Source organism: Vicia villosa, linkage group LG1 (genome assembly GCF_029867415.1).
Source record: "Vicia villosa cultivar HV-30 ecotype Madison, WI linkage group LG1, Vvil1.0, whole genome shotgun sequence".
Classification (NCBI taxonomy): Eukaryota; Viridiplantae; Streptophyta; class Magnoliopsida; order Fabales; family Fabaceae; genus Vicia; species Vicia villosa.
The window spans coordinates 24,214,294-24,234,320 of record NC_081180.1 but is presented as its reverse complement, the minus strand read 5'-3'; the positions used below and the strand labels follow the sequence as shown (position 1 = coordinate 24,234,320).

The following is a 20,027-nucleotide window of genomic DNA, read 5'->3' as shown; positions in this document are numbered from 1 at the left end:
ATGTCCTAGGTTCGAATCCTAACATAGGGTAAAATTTTAAAATGTTTTTGGAAATTTTGATTACTTTTCTGATAAACAGATGCCACGCATACAAACACGTGCCACGTCAGATGCCACACAAGCAAAAGTTGACGCCGTTAGTAAAAATTGGACGAAAAAGGACTAACGTGGACCTTTGTGAACAATTAAAGGACCACTTTGACACTTTTTAAAGATAAGGGACCAGAATGTACCTTGGGGTATAGTTAAGGGACCAAAAAGGGTATTTTGCCAATTTTAAATTATATTTTAATAGGATGCGTCAATTGAACTATAACCTATTTTTGACAAAATTTTGTATAAATAGATGTGTGATGTGAACCATTTTCTCACACCTATTCTTAATTGTTTTCTAAAAAATTTTGTTCATTTGTTCTAACATGAGTATTTATGGACATGTTTTTTATTCAAGAATCAAGCCTCCAATGAAGATATGTTTTTGGCGTAACTGGAATTTTGAGCAACTTGAGACTAACTTGAACATCTGATTACTCTAAGAGATTAAAGACGGTAAAAGAGTTAGAAGAATAGACAAACTTGTTTCGTACATATCTATTATGGATGACAATGATGACATCCAACATCGTTGGTTATCAGTTAATAATGACATTTATATTAGGATATGATATCTGGAACAAATGACATTGACTTGATTGTTGTATGCTATTAAATATTTTACGATATTAAGTGTTTTTATTTGTTCTTTGTATTATTGTTTTAGAGGCGTGGTGTTCTAATAATTTTTAAGGTTATTATCATTTTTGCCCCCTGCCATATAGGCGACTTTTGGATTACCCCCCTGTAAATTTTTTTTTTTTGTAAAACTAACCTTGCCAAATGAATATTCTGTCGTTTTAGACCTCGTCAGCAAATGGCACATGCCATTTGCTTATGTGGCATGCTGATTGTGTAATTCATTTATTTTTTTATTTTTTAAAAATTCAAATATGCTGACGTGTAATTATATTTTTTATTTTTTATTATTTTTATTTCCACGTAATTTTTATTTTTTTTATTTTTATTTTTTATTATTTTTAATTTTTTTATTAATTTATTGTTAAAATTCAAAATTTTAAAAAAGTCTAAAAAACTTTGTCACAAGTTAGACTTGAACTCATGCCTTTTAACTCCTTACCATCAAGGTCCTTAACAATAGGCCATATGAATTTACTTTAACATTTAGACACAATGCACATATTATTATCACTTAGTTACCACTTAATTATAAATTTTACTTTAATTATATAATAAAATGAAATTAATTATATATAAAATAATTAAACAAAAATAATATATATAAAATAAACTGAAACTAATTGAAATAATTTAAATATATTAATTTCAATAATTAAATTATATATCTATAAATCGAAACTAATATAATCTTAAATTATAAATTATTCTCTTAAATACATAATTTTATTCTAATAATTAAACAGAAACTATTACTCCCTCCGTTCCTTTTTAAGTGTCGTTTTAGAATATTTTTTTTGTTCCTATTTAAGTGTCGTTTTATAATTTAATGTTATAATTTGTCATTTATACCCTTATTTTCTCAATAACTCCACCTCAAAATTTTCAATTAGTTATGGAAAAAAGAGAATTTATTATTGAATTTTTTTGGAAAGAGAAAAATAAATAAGGATATAATAGGAAAATTAACTCTAATAATCCACTATCTTGGTTGAAGAGCTTTTTGTTAAAACGACACTTAAAAAGGAACGGAGGGAGTATTAAGCACTCCCCTCCACTCAAATGCTTGAGCCTTTACCACTACACTATAACAATTGGTTTGTTAATATTTCACACGATATTTATATGTATTAAACATTGTCAATAGATAGTATTTCACATGTTCTCTTTACAAATATTTAGAAATTAATGTTTTAAATACATTTGAAAAATTAATATTTTAATTATTTTAATATCAACAACTATTAGATTTATTTTAATTAATTTTCGGTTTCAATGTTTTGGTTTAAGTGCTTTTTATAATATATAGCATATAATAATAAACTGAAATTAATTTATAATATATAGTTTAATTTGGATAAATAAACTGGAATTAATTTTTCATATTATTTCAAAATATATACTATAGTTTAATACTTCAGTTTATTTCTAAATTTATCTAAGTTTATTCTTACATATCATTTTAAAAATAATTGTACATCAAAAAACATTTTAATAGTATATATTATAATAAAAAACACTTAAAACCGGAAATTAATTAAAATAAATTTAATAATTCTTAATATTAAAATAATTAAAATATTAATTATCCAAATGTATTTAAACTACAAGGCAAATTAATTCAATGTATTGACATGTTTACTACATATAAGTATCATGTGTAATATTAACAAGGCAATTGTTATAGTGTAGTGGTCAAAATAAAATAATATATTACGTTAAATAAAAAAATTAAAAAATAAAAAATAAAAAATAAAAAATAAAAAAATAAAAAATAAAAAATAGAAAATAAATAAAAAATAAAATAAATATTACGTGGAAATAAAAATAATAAAAAATAAAAAATATAAACACACATCAGCATATTTGAATTTTTAAAAAATAAAAAAATTACACAATCAGCATGCCACATAAGCAAATGGCATGTGCCATTTGCTGGCGAGGTCTAAAACGACAGAATCTTCATTTGGCAAGGTTAGTTTTACAAAAAAAAAATTACAGGGGGCTAAACCAAAAGTCTCCTATATGGTTTAATTCTTCTAAATTATGAAGATTTTGGTTTTGAATAAAAATAAATCTCTCAAATCTAAATACTTTTATTATTATCACTCAATTCTTCTCTTTTTTTTAAAAGCACTCACTTCCTTTGCCCTCTAAATTCTCAAGCAAAGGATTTTGTTTGAGAGTTTAGAGGGGAAGAGAAGAGATAGTTTTGAAGAAAAAATGAAAGGACTTAGTTAAAAGAATAGAAAGATTTAGGTAGGGAAGATTTCTGATAATTTATTTTTATTCAAAAACTAAAATTGCCGGAATAAAAAATTATATCGGAGAGGAGTTGGAAAGATTTTGAAGAATTTAGATAAATTATTCAAATATAATTTATATTGTTATAACATTTTAAAAATTAAAAATATGTCAATAATAAACATTCATTTATTATTTTTATAAAAAAAAATTGATGTTTTTTCTTTGTATTTTCAAAAAAAATCATTTTTCAAATCTTCTCTTCTCTTTCCTTTCTTTACAAAGTTCCAAACAAAATTGAAGTTCTAACAAAAAATTTCTGAATTAATGAATTGAAAAAGTGTTTCCAGAGTTGAAACCTTATCTAACTAGATAATCATACCAAGAATTACCTTATCTAAAAGTAGGAGATATCATTTTTGAATTTAATCGTTATACATTGATAATGAAAAATGATTTTATACTGTCAATTAATTTAATAAATTATTAAACTAAGTCATATCAACAAAGAGTTTAATTGAAATACACTGACGATGTAAAAAAAATTATATTGTTTTCACTCAACGGTTGATTTTTTAAAATGATTTGACTTTTATTTTACTTTTTATTAAAGTAATCTATTTAAATTGTGATAATGTATTAATAGTGTAAGAAAATTTATACTGATAGTACATATCAATTAATTTCATTAGTAATTTAAAATTTACAGTCTAGTAAGACGAAATTCATGATGGTGAAATTTAATACTGTTAATACATATCTATATAATATTCTAAATTATTATAATATAAGTTTAACAATCGAATCATTTACGCAACTTCTTAATGGAACATAATAATACTGTTTGTAGTTGCACACATTATATATATATATATATATATATATATATATATATATATATATATATATATATATATATATATATATATATATATATATATATATATATATATATATATATATATATATATATAAATTTTTATATTTTAAGCAGCAAATAAAATATTTTACGAGGAACATATTACTATTATTAATATTAGTATATAGGGTTAATACCATTTTATCCCCTGCCATATAGGTCATTTCTGGTTTACCTCCTGTAAAATTTTTTTAACCTGTGGATTTTGACTTTAGGGGCTAAAAAGTTAGTATTTTGAAATGGCAAGGTTGTTTTTCAAAAAAAAATTTTTACAGGGGGTAAACCAGAAATGACCTATATGGCAGGGGGTAAAATGGTAATAACCCTAGTATATATTATATAATTTGTACTAACTCTATCCTCCCATAAAAATTACATCAGAACTTTTTAAATCTCATTTCAGCCTTATTTTTAATTAGAATACATCATGGTGTATTTTCTATACTATTTACATAATTATATTAGGATGAATTAGTTTGTGTAATACGGTGGGAGAACTGACTTTTTTAAAATGTTGCGGTTAAGCAAAAGTCGCCACCGACTTTTATTTTATCCAATTTATAGAAAGGCTAAAAGAACAGAAAAAAACTTTTTTTGAAAGAGATTGAGTTCAGGTTGCACCCTTTGCACCCTTTGGGAGAACTGACTGTTTTCAAAATGTTGAAGTGAATAGAAAAAGGATTTGAATAAGGACTTTAGCTTGTAAATAAGCGTAGCCTTGTTTTTGAAAGTTTTTGAAAAAAGAAAGTTTGAATTTAAACCAGAGCAAGCAATTAGAAGCAATTACCATAAAATTAAAAGTTTCTGTTCTTTGAGCTTTTCAGGGCTATCCTTACCATAGGAGGGTAAGAAGTCCTTTTATTGGATGTAAAGGGTCATCGAGGTTATCGTTCGCCCTAAGACTGACCCTGCCATAAAGAGATCATATAACCGAAGGCAACATCGAAGGGACTTATGATCTTTAGTGATGATAATGAACTGAGGGCAACATTTGCTAAGGTATCCTCGTATCTGAGGGACTTGACTATTCTTAAATTCACAAGGCAACAGGCAACAAGAAAGGTTACCATTAAAGGTGTGTGGGTGCACAATCACGTGGTTAATTCAGATATATTATCTTATTAATGATTCTAAATCCAGTTCAAGGTTTTCACGCCCTAAATTACTAACCACGCAATATAAAGCAGAAAAAATAAAAACCCTAATTAACTATTACATCCTGTGAGCAGTTACATAATAAGGAAAAAAATTGTGGGCGAACCACAAGAAATAATTAAGTAGATGATACCCTGCAATGATAAGGCAAAAATAAACTCGTGGACAAACCACAAGAAAATACAAAGCATTGTAACCCTGCAAGGCAAAAAATATAGTTGGCAAGGATAAGATCAAGGTTAGAAAATAAGATTAACAAAAAAAACAATTTAAAAATAAATTAGTGGCTAAAAACGTTTATGGGCAAGCAACCTAGACATACAGTTAACGGACAACACCTAACCAAGACCCCTATGGCTACTATGGTTCTAAAATAATCCCTATGGCTACTAGGGTTCTAAAATAATCGAGGCTAGACAAATCCTAAAAAATTAATTATTGGTTTTTAACATAATTAATTTTAAAATCGACTAATCCTGATTAAATTATTTTATTAACCCCAATTTAATTATCCTAATTAATTTTAATTATTCAACCTAATTAAATTAATTAATTAACCTAATTGAATCAATTAACCTAAATTAATTAATCCTAATTTTTAAATCAATTAAACTAAATTTAATTAATTAAATCTTGGCCTAATTAATTTTATAACTAAAATAATTATTAAACCTAAAACAAAAATTATTTGAATAAAAAACAACTTTTTAAAAAGGTTTTTTAAAAAAAGTCTTATAGAAAAAGAAAAGAAAATAAAGAAACTATACAATTAAAAATATAAAAAATTGAAAATCTGGCTTCCAGATCCTATGTGGCAGGCCTCTGATGGCTCACGGTGCACCTGCGTACCTAAAGACGTTGGATCCAGAGGGAGGATGATCAGACGGCTGGATGCTGAGGACGCGTTGTGGTACTGTGAGAAGGCGTACCTGTGATCCCCAATTTTTTATTCTTCCAACACGCGCGTGATTGCTCCAATGAGGGAGCGACACGCAGTCGTCTTCCTCGTTCGTCCATGGCCTAAATTGGCTACGAAAGCTTGCTAGAGTTTAGCTACGAATCTGCGACCAAATATTCGTAGCCAATTTCACGATCCCTAAACCTGCACAGAAACGCAACAAAAACGAAAACAATCAACCCAGATCGACTCTAATTGATCTTGCGAACCCAATGGACCTATTAATTGGACCTGGAATTGCCTCTAACCCAGAATCCCTCTTTTGAAGCATACGAACCCTAACAATGGCAAACTATATTTCCTGCACGTGAGCTTTAAATAACCAATCCAGAAATGTCATACACATTCATATGAACACAAATATGCAATTGAAACAGGTTTTTGAGGTATGAATCATGGTAATCGAAAATTTAAAGTGAAGTGCAAACCGTGGTGAATTGGGACGCGTTCTTGATGCTTCAAGCCTTGAATAGGACTGGGAAACGATCACTGACGCTCCAGGTAGATGTTTTGAGTCTCCAAAACGCCTTGAATTGGCCTCTAACTCCAAAAACGATTTTGATTTTCTTTGGAACTTTTTAAGAGGAAATAGGGTTCTTGGAGGCCAGGAATTCTTGTGCTTTAGGTCTGCAAGGCTTGCTTATATATGGGAGATCAAATTAGGTTAAGAAGATTGAACAAAATCTCTTTGAATCAATCATTTGAAATTTGATTTCAATATGATTTTTAATGTTTCTAAAATTGGTCAAATTCAATCTTTTTCAACCAATCTTTCCTTGCATGAAATTATATTGGATATGAGGTATAATTGATGATTGAATTTGGTTCAAATCATATCCCTCAACCAAATCTTTGATTTCTACTTGATTTATTTGAATTTAATCACTTTTTAAATGAATAAAAATTCATATAAAATCAAATAAATCTCAAAAATTTGTGGCAATTGGATTGAATGTATTGGATAACTGTTGGGTGAAGATTAGGTCAAGAAAGATTGAGTCTCTTTGCAAAAAGATTCATTTTTGAGCCTTTTTATTTCACAATTTCCTTCTCAAAATTGTCCAACTTTGACAAAACATATCTCCCTCAATTTTTAAGATATGGAAGAGTTCTAGAACTTTTTGGAAACCTCAACATGTCCTCTACAAGCCACTTTCGAAGCTTTTTTCTATTTGAAGATTTTATCTTGATGATATGGGCTTTGACAAAAAACTGCTTTTGGTTGACTTTCAAAAAGGACCTATAATAATTTGATCCATATCTCTCAAATGAAGCATTTTTAGACTTGGCATGTGAGAGACAAAGTTGTAGAGAATTCAATTTCCTTCAAATTGAGCTTTGGATGGAAAATTTCTGATGTTCCATGTGAATGTTATGGCTGGTCAAAGTTCAGTTGACTTTAGGTCAAAAAACCCTAATTTAGAAACTTTAGGTTTTGTTGATTTCTGAACTTTCCTTGATGAATCATGATCAATTCTTGATCAAATGATGAATGATACTTCAAAATAAGGATGTTGGCAAAAAATCAGGAATTTTGACTGTACTTTGACCACAGTTGACTTTTAGGTCAAACTAGTCGACTGTTGACTTTCTGAGCAATTGACTGGGCAATTCTTGGAATTGAAGCCTGAATTTTGTCATGGAGATAGTTTGAAACATCATAAGTCATATGAAACCCTTTGGAGGCCTTGATCCATCAATTTCCTTTAAAGAATTCAAAACCCTAGTTCAGGAGGTCTTTGATTAGGACAGTGAGCCTTAGATTAACCCTTAGGTCTTGAACCTCTGTATGAGCTTGAATTTTTTTAAAAATAAGATGGGCAAATTTTGGGGTATGACAGTTTGAAATTAAGTCAAACCATAAACTTTTATTTGATATTTATACCTTTATAATACTAAAAAATAAATTAAAATACATAATACGCAAATTGTTTATAGCATATCTTTATGAATTAGGAGAGGATAATATCTAATCATATTAAAAAAAATTAAATTTTTTTGGGCTAGTGGGATACCCATTGCCCATACGGGCTGACCCATATTTTTTAGGGCTTTTTTTGGGTCGGTCTTAAAAAGGCTTGGATATAAATGAGCTCGAAAAATAAGGCCCAAGCCCTAACTTTTTTTGGGCCTGATGGGTTGGCCATGGACTTCAGCCCATTTTGACAGCTCTACTTATGAGGCCCAACGTCACTAAAAACAAGGAAAGACAACTAAGAGGATATTGGAAAATTTTTTAAAAGTCAGATTAATAATCGAGGCAAAGTACACCACCTACTTGGTTATCAAATGTTGTATTGGTGAGAAACTTAAACAAGTAACACATGTGTGACGATTATTCAAACATGAATCAAGCATATTCCAGAGATGTCTATCATTTGCCCAACATAGATAAACTAATGGACAACTCGTCTGGTTTAAAACTACTATCATTCATAGGTGCGTCTTCAAGGAAAAATCAAATTCATATGGATCATAATGACAACACTAAAATAACATTCATGGCTGCTACATGGGACTTTTGCTACATGGTGATGCCTTTCCGTCTCCAGAATGCAAGAGTAACATACCAAAGGATGATGAAAAATGTCTTTTAAGGTAAATAGATGACATGCTTGAAGTATACATGAACGACGTGATATTAAACTACAACAAAGGAATCAATCATACAACCCACTTATAAGCCATCTTCAAGGGAGTTAGAAGGTACAACATGCAGTTAAACAATGAGAAATGCATATTCGGGGTGAAAATTATGAAGTTTTGGGGATATGATCTCACATAAACAGGGATAAAGGTCTATCTTCACAAGTTCAAGATTGTGATCAACATGTAAATTTCAAATATCTAAGAGCGAGATTCAACAACCAAACAATATGTTAATTGAATTATCAAGGTTTATTTCAAAATTGGATCATCATTCCCTACCATTCTATAAATTATCGAGGAGTTAGGAGAACTATGAGTTGACACCCGAATGTGAGTCATTGTTTACTAAGCTCAAAGAAGTGTTGTCTCAATATCCTACTTTGATAAGGCCTTAGGCAGACAAAACCCTATTCACTTATTTCTTTATGTTCACAAATGTTGTATGGCCCCTTTTGGGACAGGAAGACGATGTCCTAAAAGTTAGTATAATCCATTCGTAAGGTATTGCAAGGTTCAGAGTTAAGGATCCAAAATATCGAAAATATCACTTTGACCTTTTTGACAATGGCCTGAAAAAATGAGGCATAATTTTTAGCTTTAAACATCGCAATAAAGACCAACCACTCGATCAAGTAAGGATTGCTTAAACAAAGTTTAGTATGGAGAGTAAAAAAATGGGTTGTCAAGTTTTTCAAGATTTTCAACTTTGATATCTCTTATGAATCTCAAATAGCTCTCAAAGCTTATACCATGAAGATATTTCATAGATAAAGCCACTTCTAAGATGTAGGACGCACCCTCCAAATGGACGTTACATGTTGATTGCTTTTCCAACGTCAAGGGCAGCAGAACATTGATCTATTAAAAAAGTGACAAAGGACTCGCCACATAAAGAGTGCACTCTATGATGCCATTTTGAAAACCAATTAACCTCATGTCAACAATTTAGGCAGTTTCAGTTTCAAGTTCTAAATCTCTAAGCTCTTGGGGAGAATGGGAAATGACTCCACCATAGCCGACAACAAACTCTTATATTGGAAAAGGTTTCCCCCAGTATTAGAAGGATGATATTTCCTCTTGTTGGTATTAGTTAGACCAGGAGACTTGGTAGTAGAAGACCGGGTTGTCCCAAAGGAAACGTCGCCTCTAGGAGCAATAAATATGAGTGCATTGTCCTTTACAAAAGGATGAACAGTTTAAAAAAAGGTTATAGACAAAGTGAAAACTTCATGAGCACCAACTGTGGGACTAATGGAAGGACATCTAACAAGAACAAAATGGTTGGTGTTAGCGGTAATGTTATCATCATTTGAGGTCATATCTTCATAAACAACTTTGCTTTTATTGTCAGCCTTTTATTTGATATCTTTGGCCATATTATATGCACAAGAAAACCATAAAAATCATTAAAATAAAGAGAAAACAACAATCCAGTTTACCAAACCACATAATTAACTAAGAATTTCATATACTTCTTCCATGCTCAATGTAGTCGCCGAATATCAAATATCTATATATCAATCCCTAGTCTTAAACTACCCTAAATCCCTCTCGACACAAGTAGCTTTGTCAAGGCTAAGAAGTATCTGCATTACACAACCCCTCTCAAGCTTGCTTAAATTTGTGTCAAAAGATAATAACTCCTTTCAAGGTCTCTTATAATGCAACCAACTCCAATAATCGTGAAAACACCAGGCGTTACCCCACCACCATTCTTCCTTATCTCAGAAGAACCTTTTTTGTCATGGACCACAATATCAAGAATCTAAATTTGATGTTTTTAAGAGTTTCGCCAAAAAATTCAAGAATTTTATTAGTTTTTTGAAAGAAATTAATGACATATGACGTGTGGTCATTTAAGTAATGACATACTAACTCATATGAACGAGAAAAGGGTGAAGATATCCTAAACCAATGTTTGATGTTTTAAGTAATGACGTACTAACTCATATGAGCAAGAAAAAGGTGAAGAAAGCACGAACCAATGTTTGGTCATTTAAGTAATGACATACTAACTCATTAGTGTGAATTAAGGCCCAAAAATTCGAGTGAAGTTGGGACAATGTCATTTGTAGCTACCCTAAGATTTTCTTTTTAAGCTTTGAGAAAGGAATAAAAACCCCATTTATTCTTAAAAAAGATGTAGTACATAGGGAACACATAGGTGGGGGTGTCCAAAGAAAATCTGATCTTAGGAAGATTGAAATTCAACTGTCCAACCTTTAGGGCCCCTTATAGGTCTGTAGTCATTTCATATGGGTCATACTACTCTAGAATATGAATATATAGACGTTACCCCTAAGTAATAATCACCTACCCTTTCTTATCGTTCAACCATTGTCATATTCACAAGTTTCCCCAAGGAAAGATACATGACAGTCTTTTCCATTACATATATTTACACAAAAAAAACATGAGTTCGGCGAGAGAAACACCACTTCCAAGAACTTTAATGATCACTCAAAAGTAATTAGAAAAGTCTCTCCAATTCTCATTTGGTTGACCAATGATGAAAGGGAGTGAGGGTAAGAGTCGCACGCGAAAAGTTAGCTCCTCCATTGAAAGCATACTCGTTTTGCCCACACTTTTTAGTGGAACTAGTCAAGATTTTAGACCCGCATCCTTTAATGTGCTCGCTCCGCTCCATTATTTTCTGGACTTTTGCGAGCGCAGCCTTTTACTTACAATTTTGCAATTTTTAGGCTTAAAAGGCCTAATGCTCGCGGGCATGTTCTACCTTCACTTTTTTGCAGTGCCAGCTAAGATTTTAGGCCCACACCCTCAAATATGTTTGCCCTGCCTTGCACAATTTTTTGTGAGTTTTTGTGGGGCGGGCCTAAACATCGCGGACATGTCTGTTTACCACCTTTAGATGAAACAGCATATTGCCCAATAATTGTTTGCCACCTCATTAAGAGTCGCAACTCTGAAGTCTCAAACCATAATGACAAGAATGTTATACGTGCGACATTTATGTCACACTTATTCATAAATCAACATTCCTTATAAGGTTGGGCCAATATGAAGAAACCAACAAATTCCATCTCATTCTAACAAAACAGAAATGAAAGAAACTGGAAAGTCAAGTTAGATTTCAAAGAAAATTCTTCATAAACAAATTCCAAACATGGACCATGAAGTTCATGGCGCATGTAGAAACTCAAATTAATCTAACTAAGTCACGACCCAGCTTCGTGTGTACAAACTCGAGGGCTATTGTTTGAGTCTGGGCTAGTTCTCAATCCACTAAGGTCTTGATAACCGGAGTCCAAGTAATAGGACAACCCAAAAAGAATATTGAATTCACATACATCACATGTCAAGACGTCTCAACCTTTCTTAACCGTCATTATAATCAAGACTATTGATTTGATTGACAATTGGGAGACACATATCACTTGGAGGAAGCTTTTAGATCCTCCTAAAAGTTTTAAAAAAACCATATCTATTTCAGGTACACAGTATCCTAACCCTAAAATTTCACGTTTACAATTTTCACTAACTCGAGTGTCAATATTTATAGACACTCTATTAGTATTACCATACCAGAGCAAAAGGATACTAAAATTTGTCGTTGATCCTTCAATGAAAAGAAAAAAATATGTCACCCGATCAAATATCTATAGTTTGTAACTAATATTAAAATTTATTTTTAAAATTTTACTATAACATAATTATATTGATGTTGAATAATTATATGATTGGTAGATATCTAACTGAATTTCATAGTAATAAAATGTTCATTAATAAAAAACGGTTTAATATACAGTTTCAATATAAAATATTTTTTGAACGACACCCAATAAATATCACAATATTTCCATTTCTAACTACCTTACAAAAGTGGGATTGTGTGATAATATATCAATATTTTCATTAAATGTTTACACCAAAACTATATAATATCTTTTTACACAAATATAATGATCAACAACACTACGAACTATACACTTTTATATTACTTTATCTCCGAATTAAATCAACTTTTATATTATAGTTTAGTTTATAGAGTGCATAACACTACTAAGAAGCGCGTGTAGAGAGTTGCAGATAAATATGGATAAATTGTAATAATGGTACTAGTAGGATATACAGACAAAACAAATATTAAGATAATGTATAATAATTAATATTAAATTATTATTTATTAGTAATAATATAAATATGATATGTATATATGATATGTATATATATATATATATATATATATATATATATATATATATATATATATATATATATATATATATATATATATATATATATATATATATATATATATATATATATATATATATATATATATAGATTACTACCGTTGTTCCTGAATTGTAGTGCTAACAAGTCACTGTGAAGGGTCCGTTTACGACACTTCATCTCTTCCTTCAAATTTGAATCTCTAAAATCCAAAACAAAAGCATTGAAAAACTGTATACGATTTGTGATTATTCCAGTGATCAAAATCATCAAAATGAGTAGCAAAAAAGGGCACACGGTGATGAACGTTGGAGCTGATGGAGTTGCCATCATCACCATCATCAATCCTCCTGTCAATTCTCTCTCCTTTGATGGTATTATCATCTAGTTTTGATTCCTCGTTTCTATTCTCCGATCTGTTTTTCGCGTAATGCTGATTAATTATTACGAAAATTGAGATGTTGTTTATGATGCATGTCGCAGTATTGCAAAGTTTAAAGGAGAGTTTTGATCAGGCTGTACTGAGAGATGATGTCAAGGCAATTGTTGTTACAGGTATTGCAATGTGCTTTTGAATTGAATAGCGTTCAAATTGGATAATGTTCAAACAATTCGGCATTTGAATATATTCAAATTTGATGACATAGAGATAATCTTTGTCAACTGGTTTATAGCTGTAGCATTATAGCTGAATCTTTTGTTTCTTTATTAGGTGCAAAGGGAAAATTTTCTGGAGGTTTCGATATTTCCGCATTTGGTGGTCTTCAAGAGTCAAAAGGTACTTCATATTATTTTGGAAGTGAAGTGGTGTCTGTCAATTGTATTTGTAGTTATGTTTATATTATAGTAACCCTTTCCTTACATTCATATAGAGCGTCCGAAACCCGGGTGGATATCGATAGAAATTGTCACCGATACAATAGAAGGTAAGTTGATTTTCATAAATTTCTTTATTTACAAATTGCTTTCTCTTGTTTTTTGCTATGCTGAATCATTTAATCAATTCATTTCATATTTCAGCGGCAAAGAAACCCTCAGTTGCTGCCATTGATGGCCTTGCCTTGGGCGGGGGATTAGAAGTTGCAATGGTAAGAGTTACTACCTGTTAAGAAAGAAGAAACGTTTTCTCATTATTTTCTACAAATATATTGCCGGTTCTTTCTCATATAGGCATGCAACGCACGAGTATCAACTGCAACTGCTCAATTGGGTTTACCTGAACTTCAGCTTGGGATAATTCCTGGATTTGGAGGTAGTTGATTGAAGTCAATTAATTACTTTCTATCTTCAAGTTGACTTATTTTGTGTTTGTGTGTGACTTGAAATTGAGTGCATTGAGAAGATACTGAAAAAGCAATTGAAATGAGATATCATCACTTAATCGTCATTTATGCGATTAGAACTGTTCATATAAGGAGAGTTCTCTGCCTATAAAGGACTTATTTTCCCGTTGTCTGTAAACGACTTATTTTCCCTTTGTGTATATACATATTTTTTTTCTTTGGATTATCCCTGTTTAAATTTTATAGACATGCTTTTAATGAGTTTATTAATTAAGTGAAAGTTCATACCTGAGGTGATGGCTTGCTACCTTGATTCTTATGTTAGATAGAATCATAGACATCAAATAATTTGAAATAAGCAATAAAAACAGAAAGAAATTCGACCATGAGTGCCAGCGACTGTCTTATGTGTAATTATTCTTATTCATTTTTTTTCTTTAGCAATGTTAACCTTGAGCTGTAAATTTTGTCTTAGGAACACAGCGACTTCCTCGTCTGGTTGGTCTGACAAAGGCACTTGAAATGATGTTGGTATGCCACAAATTTTGCTCTCTTATATATAATTTTGTGATTCTGTTGAATATGAAGAACTAAACTTAAAACCTGATCTATCCAATTTCATGGTTGTTGATAGATGAAACAACTTATAGACTCTTATCCATTCAAATTTCATCATAATAAACAGGTTTTTGGTTCAGTTCTCCATTTGGAATGGACTTGCATTTTTCATAAAATATTTAAGAGTTGTGACATCAACATCACTATCCAATGATTTTCAAATTAATTTCCTTCGTTCTTTTATTCTCTAAATTAAGACTTCCAAGTCAGTGAAAGGGAAGGAAGCTTTTAACTTGGGGCTTGTAGATGCTTTGGTGTCACCTGATGAGTTGGTGAACACTGCACGCCAGTGGGCCCTGGATATGTTGAACAGCAAACGGCCATGGATTGCCAGTCTTTACAAGACTGCAAAATTAGAACCTCTTGGGGAAGCTAAAGAGATATTGAAATTCGCACGCGCTCAAGCTCAAAAACAGGCTCCTAATCTCAAGCATCCTCTTGTTTGCATTGATGTTATTGAAGCGGGAATAGTTTCTGGTCCCCGTGCAGGACTCTGGAAGGTTATATCTATCTCCAGTATACATTTTACCCCAACATATTACTGTTGCAGAAACGTTTATGACATTGTGTTTGATCTTTGAAGGAAGCTGAAGCATTTGATGTACTGGTACAATCAGAAACTTGCAAAAGCTTAGTTCACGTATTTTTTGCTCAAAGAGGAACAACTAAGGTTTGTTGAAGTTTTGTATTCTAGCTTAAAAACACAGTTTAAACTAATGCATATAAGTTTTGGGAAGAAATAATCTTCTACTCTTGTTTCTCTTCTTTTACGTATTTCTTTTAAAGAAGACTATGATGTACTCCCATCACCCCCTTTTAAAGGTCACCCCTAGCTCATGTGGTGCTCGATTTGTCAATTAAGCCTCAAGGAGTTTTTGCTCTGCTCACTTTTTACATGTAGGGAGCAGATACATGGGACCGAGTCTGACCTTTTAACTCCACTACATCTTTAACTTAGGGATATATGCCCAACTGGTGGCTATATAGGAGAATTATGGCCAAAAACTGAATTTGGCCTTTATTTCCCTTGAAGTACCTTTTATTTTAGATTATACGGTAATTGATATAGAGGACTAAATTGTTGTTTCCTGTGATAAAAGTGATACCGTTTGAGTATTATATTTGGGTGAGTAATTATAGTTCGACAAGATTGTTCATACAGTTTATTTTAAAACTGTATTAGTTTATAATCATTGTTTGCAATGCTTAGGCTTGATGTGAATAGGATGATACCTCCTTTCAAGATGGTCATGTTTTCCCCATTTCTATAATTCTGCTGACAATTTCAAATCTTGAAAATTTTGAATCCTAACACATCTTGAATCTTTTCCTATTCATATCTTAAATTTGAAAGTAGTGTTTTTAAATAAGGTTGTTAACACGCACTAGCCTGGTTCTGTATACTGTGTTTTGCAAATATTCTATAGATATGAATTTTCCAATATCTTTTGGCATCAACAGGTACCTGGGGTTACCGACCGTGGTTTGGTTCCAAGACAAGTGAAGAAGGTTGCTATCCTTGGTGGAGGACTAATGGGCTCTGGAATAGCAACAGCTTTAGTGCTTAGTAATTATTCTGTCATATTGAAAGAAGTAAACCAGAAATTCTTGGATGCCGGTCTCAATAGGATTAAAGGTGAGTACGAATTCTCTCAGTTGGCTTTCCTGGTATTCACACTTCACCTTTGATTAAAAACTTCAGTCATTCTATTCTGATATAAATATTTTTCCTTTTTGTGCAGCGAACTTACAGAGCAGTGTTAGGAAAGGTAAATTGACTCAGGAAAGATTTGAAAAGACCTTCTCTCTAGTCAAAGGTTCACTCGACTATGAAAGTTTCAGAGACGTGGACATGGTGATAGAGGTGCTAGAATGAACTCCCATATAAATTTTCTTGTGGAGTCTGACATTCATTTACATCGTCACATTGTATGTTATCCAAAGCTTCAGCAAAACATAAACTGTTTCATGTTTGGGCAGGCTGTTATTGAGAATGTTTCCTTGAAGCAACAGATCTTTGCTGATCTTGAAAAGTATTGTCCCCCTCATTGTATACTTGGTAGCAACACTTCCACAATTGACTTGAACCTGATCGGAGAAAAGACCAAGTCTCAAGATCGAATTATTGGAGCCCATTTCTTCAGGTGGTATCTTATATCTGATAAACTATTTTTCCGCCTGCTGTATCTTTCTAACTGAATTTGACTTGTGCTTCTGCAGTCCTGCACATGTTATGCCACTTCTGGAAATTGTACGTACCAAGCAGACATCTCCTCAAGTAATAGTTGACTTGTTAGACATTTCAAAGAAGATAAAGAAAACTCCAGTGGTGGTTGGAAACTGTACAGGATTTGCTGTTAATAGAATGTTCTTCCCATATACACAAGCAGCTCTTTTGCTTATTGAACGTGGCACAGATGTTTATCAAATTGATAGAGCAATCACCAAATTCGGAATGCCAATGGGGCCTTTAAGGTATTAATGCCTGGATAAGTTCTTGACATCAACAGCTACTTCTCGAAGGGTCTAGTTTGTAACATAATTAATTTTGCAGATTGGCTGATCTTGTTGGTTTTGGTGTGGCGGTTGCAACTGGCTCCCAATTTGTTCAGAATTTTCCTGAGCGAACTTACAAATCAATGCTTATTCCCCTTTTGCAAGAGGATAAGAGGGCTGGTAATGAACATAAACTCTACATTAGTTTGAAGATACAACTGTGGAATATAACCAATTAAGAATAAATTCCCTGGTGTTTTTATACTAAATAATCCACTGATTTGCGTTATACAACACTTGTTTCTAACAGGCGAAGCAACTCGCAAAGGCTTTTATTTGTATGATGATAGACGCAAGGCCAGTCCTGATCCTGAACTAAAGAAATTTATTGAGAAAGCTAGGAGCATTTCCGGTGTCTCCGTTGACCTCAAGGTATTTTCATTCATCCTTTCATAATTTATGCCATTTTATTGGCTGGTGAGAAACAAAATGCAAAGTAAAGGCAAATTCCACCGGAACTGATGTTGTGGATCTGAACCTGAACAGCTTGTCAAGTTACAAGAGAAGGACATCATTGAGATGATCTTCTTTCCAGTGGTGAATGAGGCTTGTCGTGTCCTTGACGAAGGTATTGCGGTCAAAGCAGCAGATCTTGATATTTCTGCTCTCATGGGCATGGGTTTTCCAGCTTACAGGTCTGTCTTGGTAAAATTATTCGGCATGTTTTCCTAAACTTCATAATTATTCTTAATATTTTTTGGATTGATTTCTTCAGGGGAGGTATCATATTCTGGGCTGACTCTCTAGGATCGAAATACATTTATTCAAGATTAGAGAAATGGTCAGAGTTGTATGGACCTTTCTTCAAGCCCTGTGCCTACTTGGCTGCAAGAGCTGCCAAAGGAATTCCTCTGGTTAGTAACCTATGCTTGTTTATTTCCATTTATGCATACATGTCCTGCTATTCAATTGATGATACAGCCTTATCTTAAGAGATGTGAATATGTGTTGAGAAGAGCCATAGAAACATGAAGTATTGTCGCCTTTTCTTTTAGTACAATTCCAAAATTCATTGTGGCCTTTTAAGAAGAGTTACTCTTTCACTATGGATAAGTTTTATACTATAAAATGTTCTATTAGCCTCTAATGGAATTTGTGCTGTTTATTACAGGGTGCCTCAGTGGAGCAATCTAAGTCACGGTTGTAGGATACTGATAGCCCCGTTACGTGATTATTTAATCGAATTTTATTTTCCCCTTTCTTTCTCCTAAATCATAATAATATAGTTGGAACTGAAGAAAGATCTAAATAATGTATGATGAGATAATAATTGACTACAACATAAATGTTTGGTCAAAATAGAAGTACCATAGGATCAGGTATATGAATTTCTCCACTTTTAATGTGTTTGTTGTTGTTACTTACTAGCACCAATAATGGAAGTATTGAGTTGTTGGCTTAAATGGATGGTCATTGTGGTATGTGGTGATGAAATGAATGAATTGCTTCTGCCACTAATAATGGCAACATTGATAATCCTAAATAATGCAACAATTAGCAGATTCTATCTATATGAGCAACAAGCCTTGTAATTTTCCTCAAAACATGTGATAGTGACTCAGGCTGACATCCTGATTTTGAATACAGAGGAAATTCATTTTTTTGCTTAACCCATTAAGCCTTTGATTTAATTGGCTCTTTAAGAGCCTTATTAGTAATGCTAGCCGTGACTTAGAAGGTACAACCTGTTGAAGAATATGGACCATCATAGCCTGACCAGCTACAATCTGCTTAAATTGTTGTCAGGATTGGGCAGTTATTTGGATTGGCTAGCTACATTGATTTGAGCACCATATCTTTGATAACTTTGCCTCTATCTCACATATAAATTACAGTATTTCACAATTTATTTAACTAAGTTATCTGTAGTAGTAAAATAGACAATGCTTTCCCCATTTTCTTCATGTTGGCTCCTGAGCAATAATGCTTTCTTTGGACTACAAAGAGAAAAGAAAAGAATGTTGAAAGAAAGAAAGTGAGGGAAATGGGAATGGAAAATGAGGTGGATTTTTCATTGTTTGAAATGAGGGAAAAGAAAGATATATAACTATAAAATAACATAAATACTCTTATATCTATAATTAATATAACTAATATTTATATAATTATATTTAATATACAGGCTAATAATATTCATAATAATATGTTTAATTTAATATTTGAATATAATTAAATGGGTTGTGAAATGTGGGGATTCGTCTGATAAGATTGGAAGATGCACTAGTGGTTGGAATCATGTGTCAGCCTTTTGACGAGGTCTCACATGCTCTTATGTCTACTACGTGGATATTGCTACGAGGATATTTTATATGGGCTTTTTTCTTTGGGTCTCTAATTGGTCCAAAATAAATTAAGCTAATGATAGTTAGTTTGGGGAATTGCTTCTTCCACCCTTAGTGGTGGAGAAACACCATAGGAAAGTCCAAAAATACTCTACTAATTCGGAAGTGCATTTTTGGACTCACCTTTTTCACACCAAATACATGCGTAAATGAATCTCATCTCTTTTCTGCCTAAAATTAGTCCGGAGATGTACTTCCATATTCACCTTCACGCACCTTATGCATTCCTAGCTAAGAAACTCTCATTTACACGTAAATTAAATCGGAGATGCATCTCCGTATCAAAATAGGGATATGCACTTTCGTCTTCACCCTATACAGTAAATTTTAAAATTTTTATAGAAAAACACCGATGTAATGGACCATGTATTATA

At 32.0% G+C, this 20,027-nt stretch overlaps 1 protein-coding gene across 1 annotated transcript; it reads left to right on the top strand.

Moving 5' to 3' along the window:
- Nucleotides 1-12,986: 12,986 nt before the first annotated feature.
- Nucleotides 12,987-18,714, top strand: LOC131631437 (peroxisomal fatty acid beta-oxidation multifunctional protein MFP2-like). Its single transcript, XM_058902234.1, has 18 exons — nt 12,987-13,228; nt 13,338-13,409; nt 13,567-13,632; nt 13,727-13,780; nt 13,875-13,942; nt 14,025-14,106; nt 14,613-14,668; nt 14,953-15,255; nt 15,339-15,425; nt 16,217-16,391; nt 16,498-16,619; nt 16,736-16,899; nt 16,976-17,230; nt 17,310-17,431; nt 17,562-17,683; nt 17,798-17,946; nt 18,027-18,165; nt 18,423-18,714. The coding sequence occupies exons 1-18, from the start codon at nt 13,129-13,131 to the stop codon at nt 18,456-18,458; spliced, it is 2,172 nt and encodes a 723-aa protein (XP_058758217.1). The 5' UTR covers nt 12,987-13,128; the 3' UTR covers nt 18,459-18,714.
- The last annotated feature ends 1,313 nt before the right edge of the window (nt 18,715-20,027 follow it).

Excerpts from the sequence above, each read along its gene's own strand:
- LOC131631437 (XM_058902234.1), top strand. The coding sequence starts at position 13,129 with ATGAGTAGCAAAAAAGGGCACACGGTGATGAACGTTGGAGCTGATGGA. Across the intron at positions 13,410-13,566 it reads CAAGGCAATTGTTGTTACAG|GTGCAAAGGGAAAATTTTCT; the intron begins GTATTGCAATGT and ends TTTCTTTATTAG. Across the intron at positions 15,426-16,216 it reads CTCAAAGAGGAACAACTAAG|GTACCTGGGGTTACCGACCG; the intron begins GTTTGTTGAAGT and ends TGGCATCAACAG.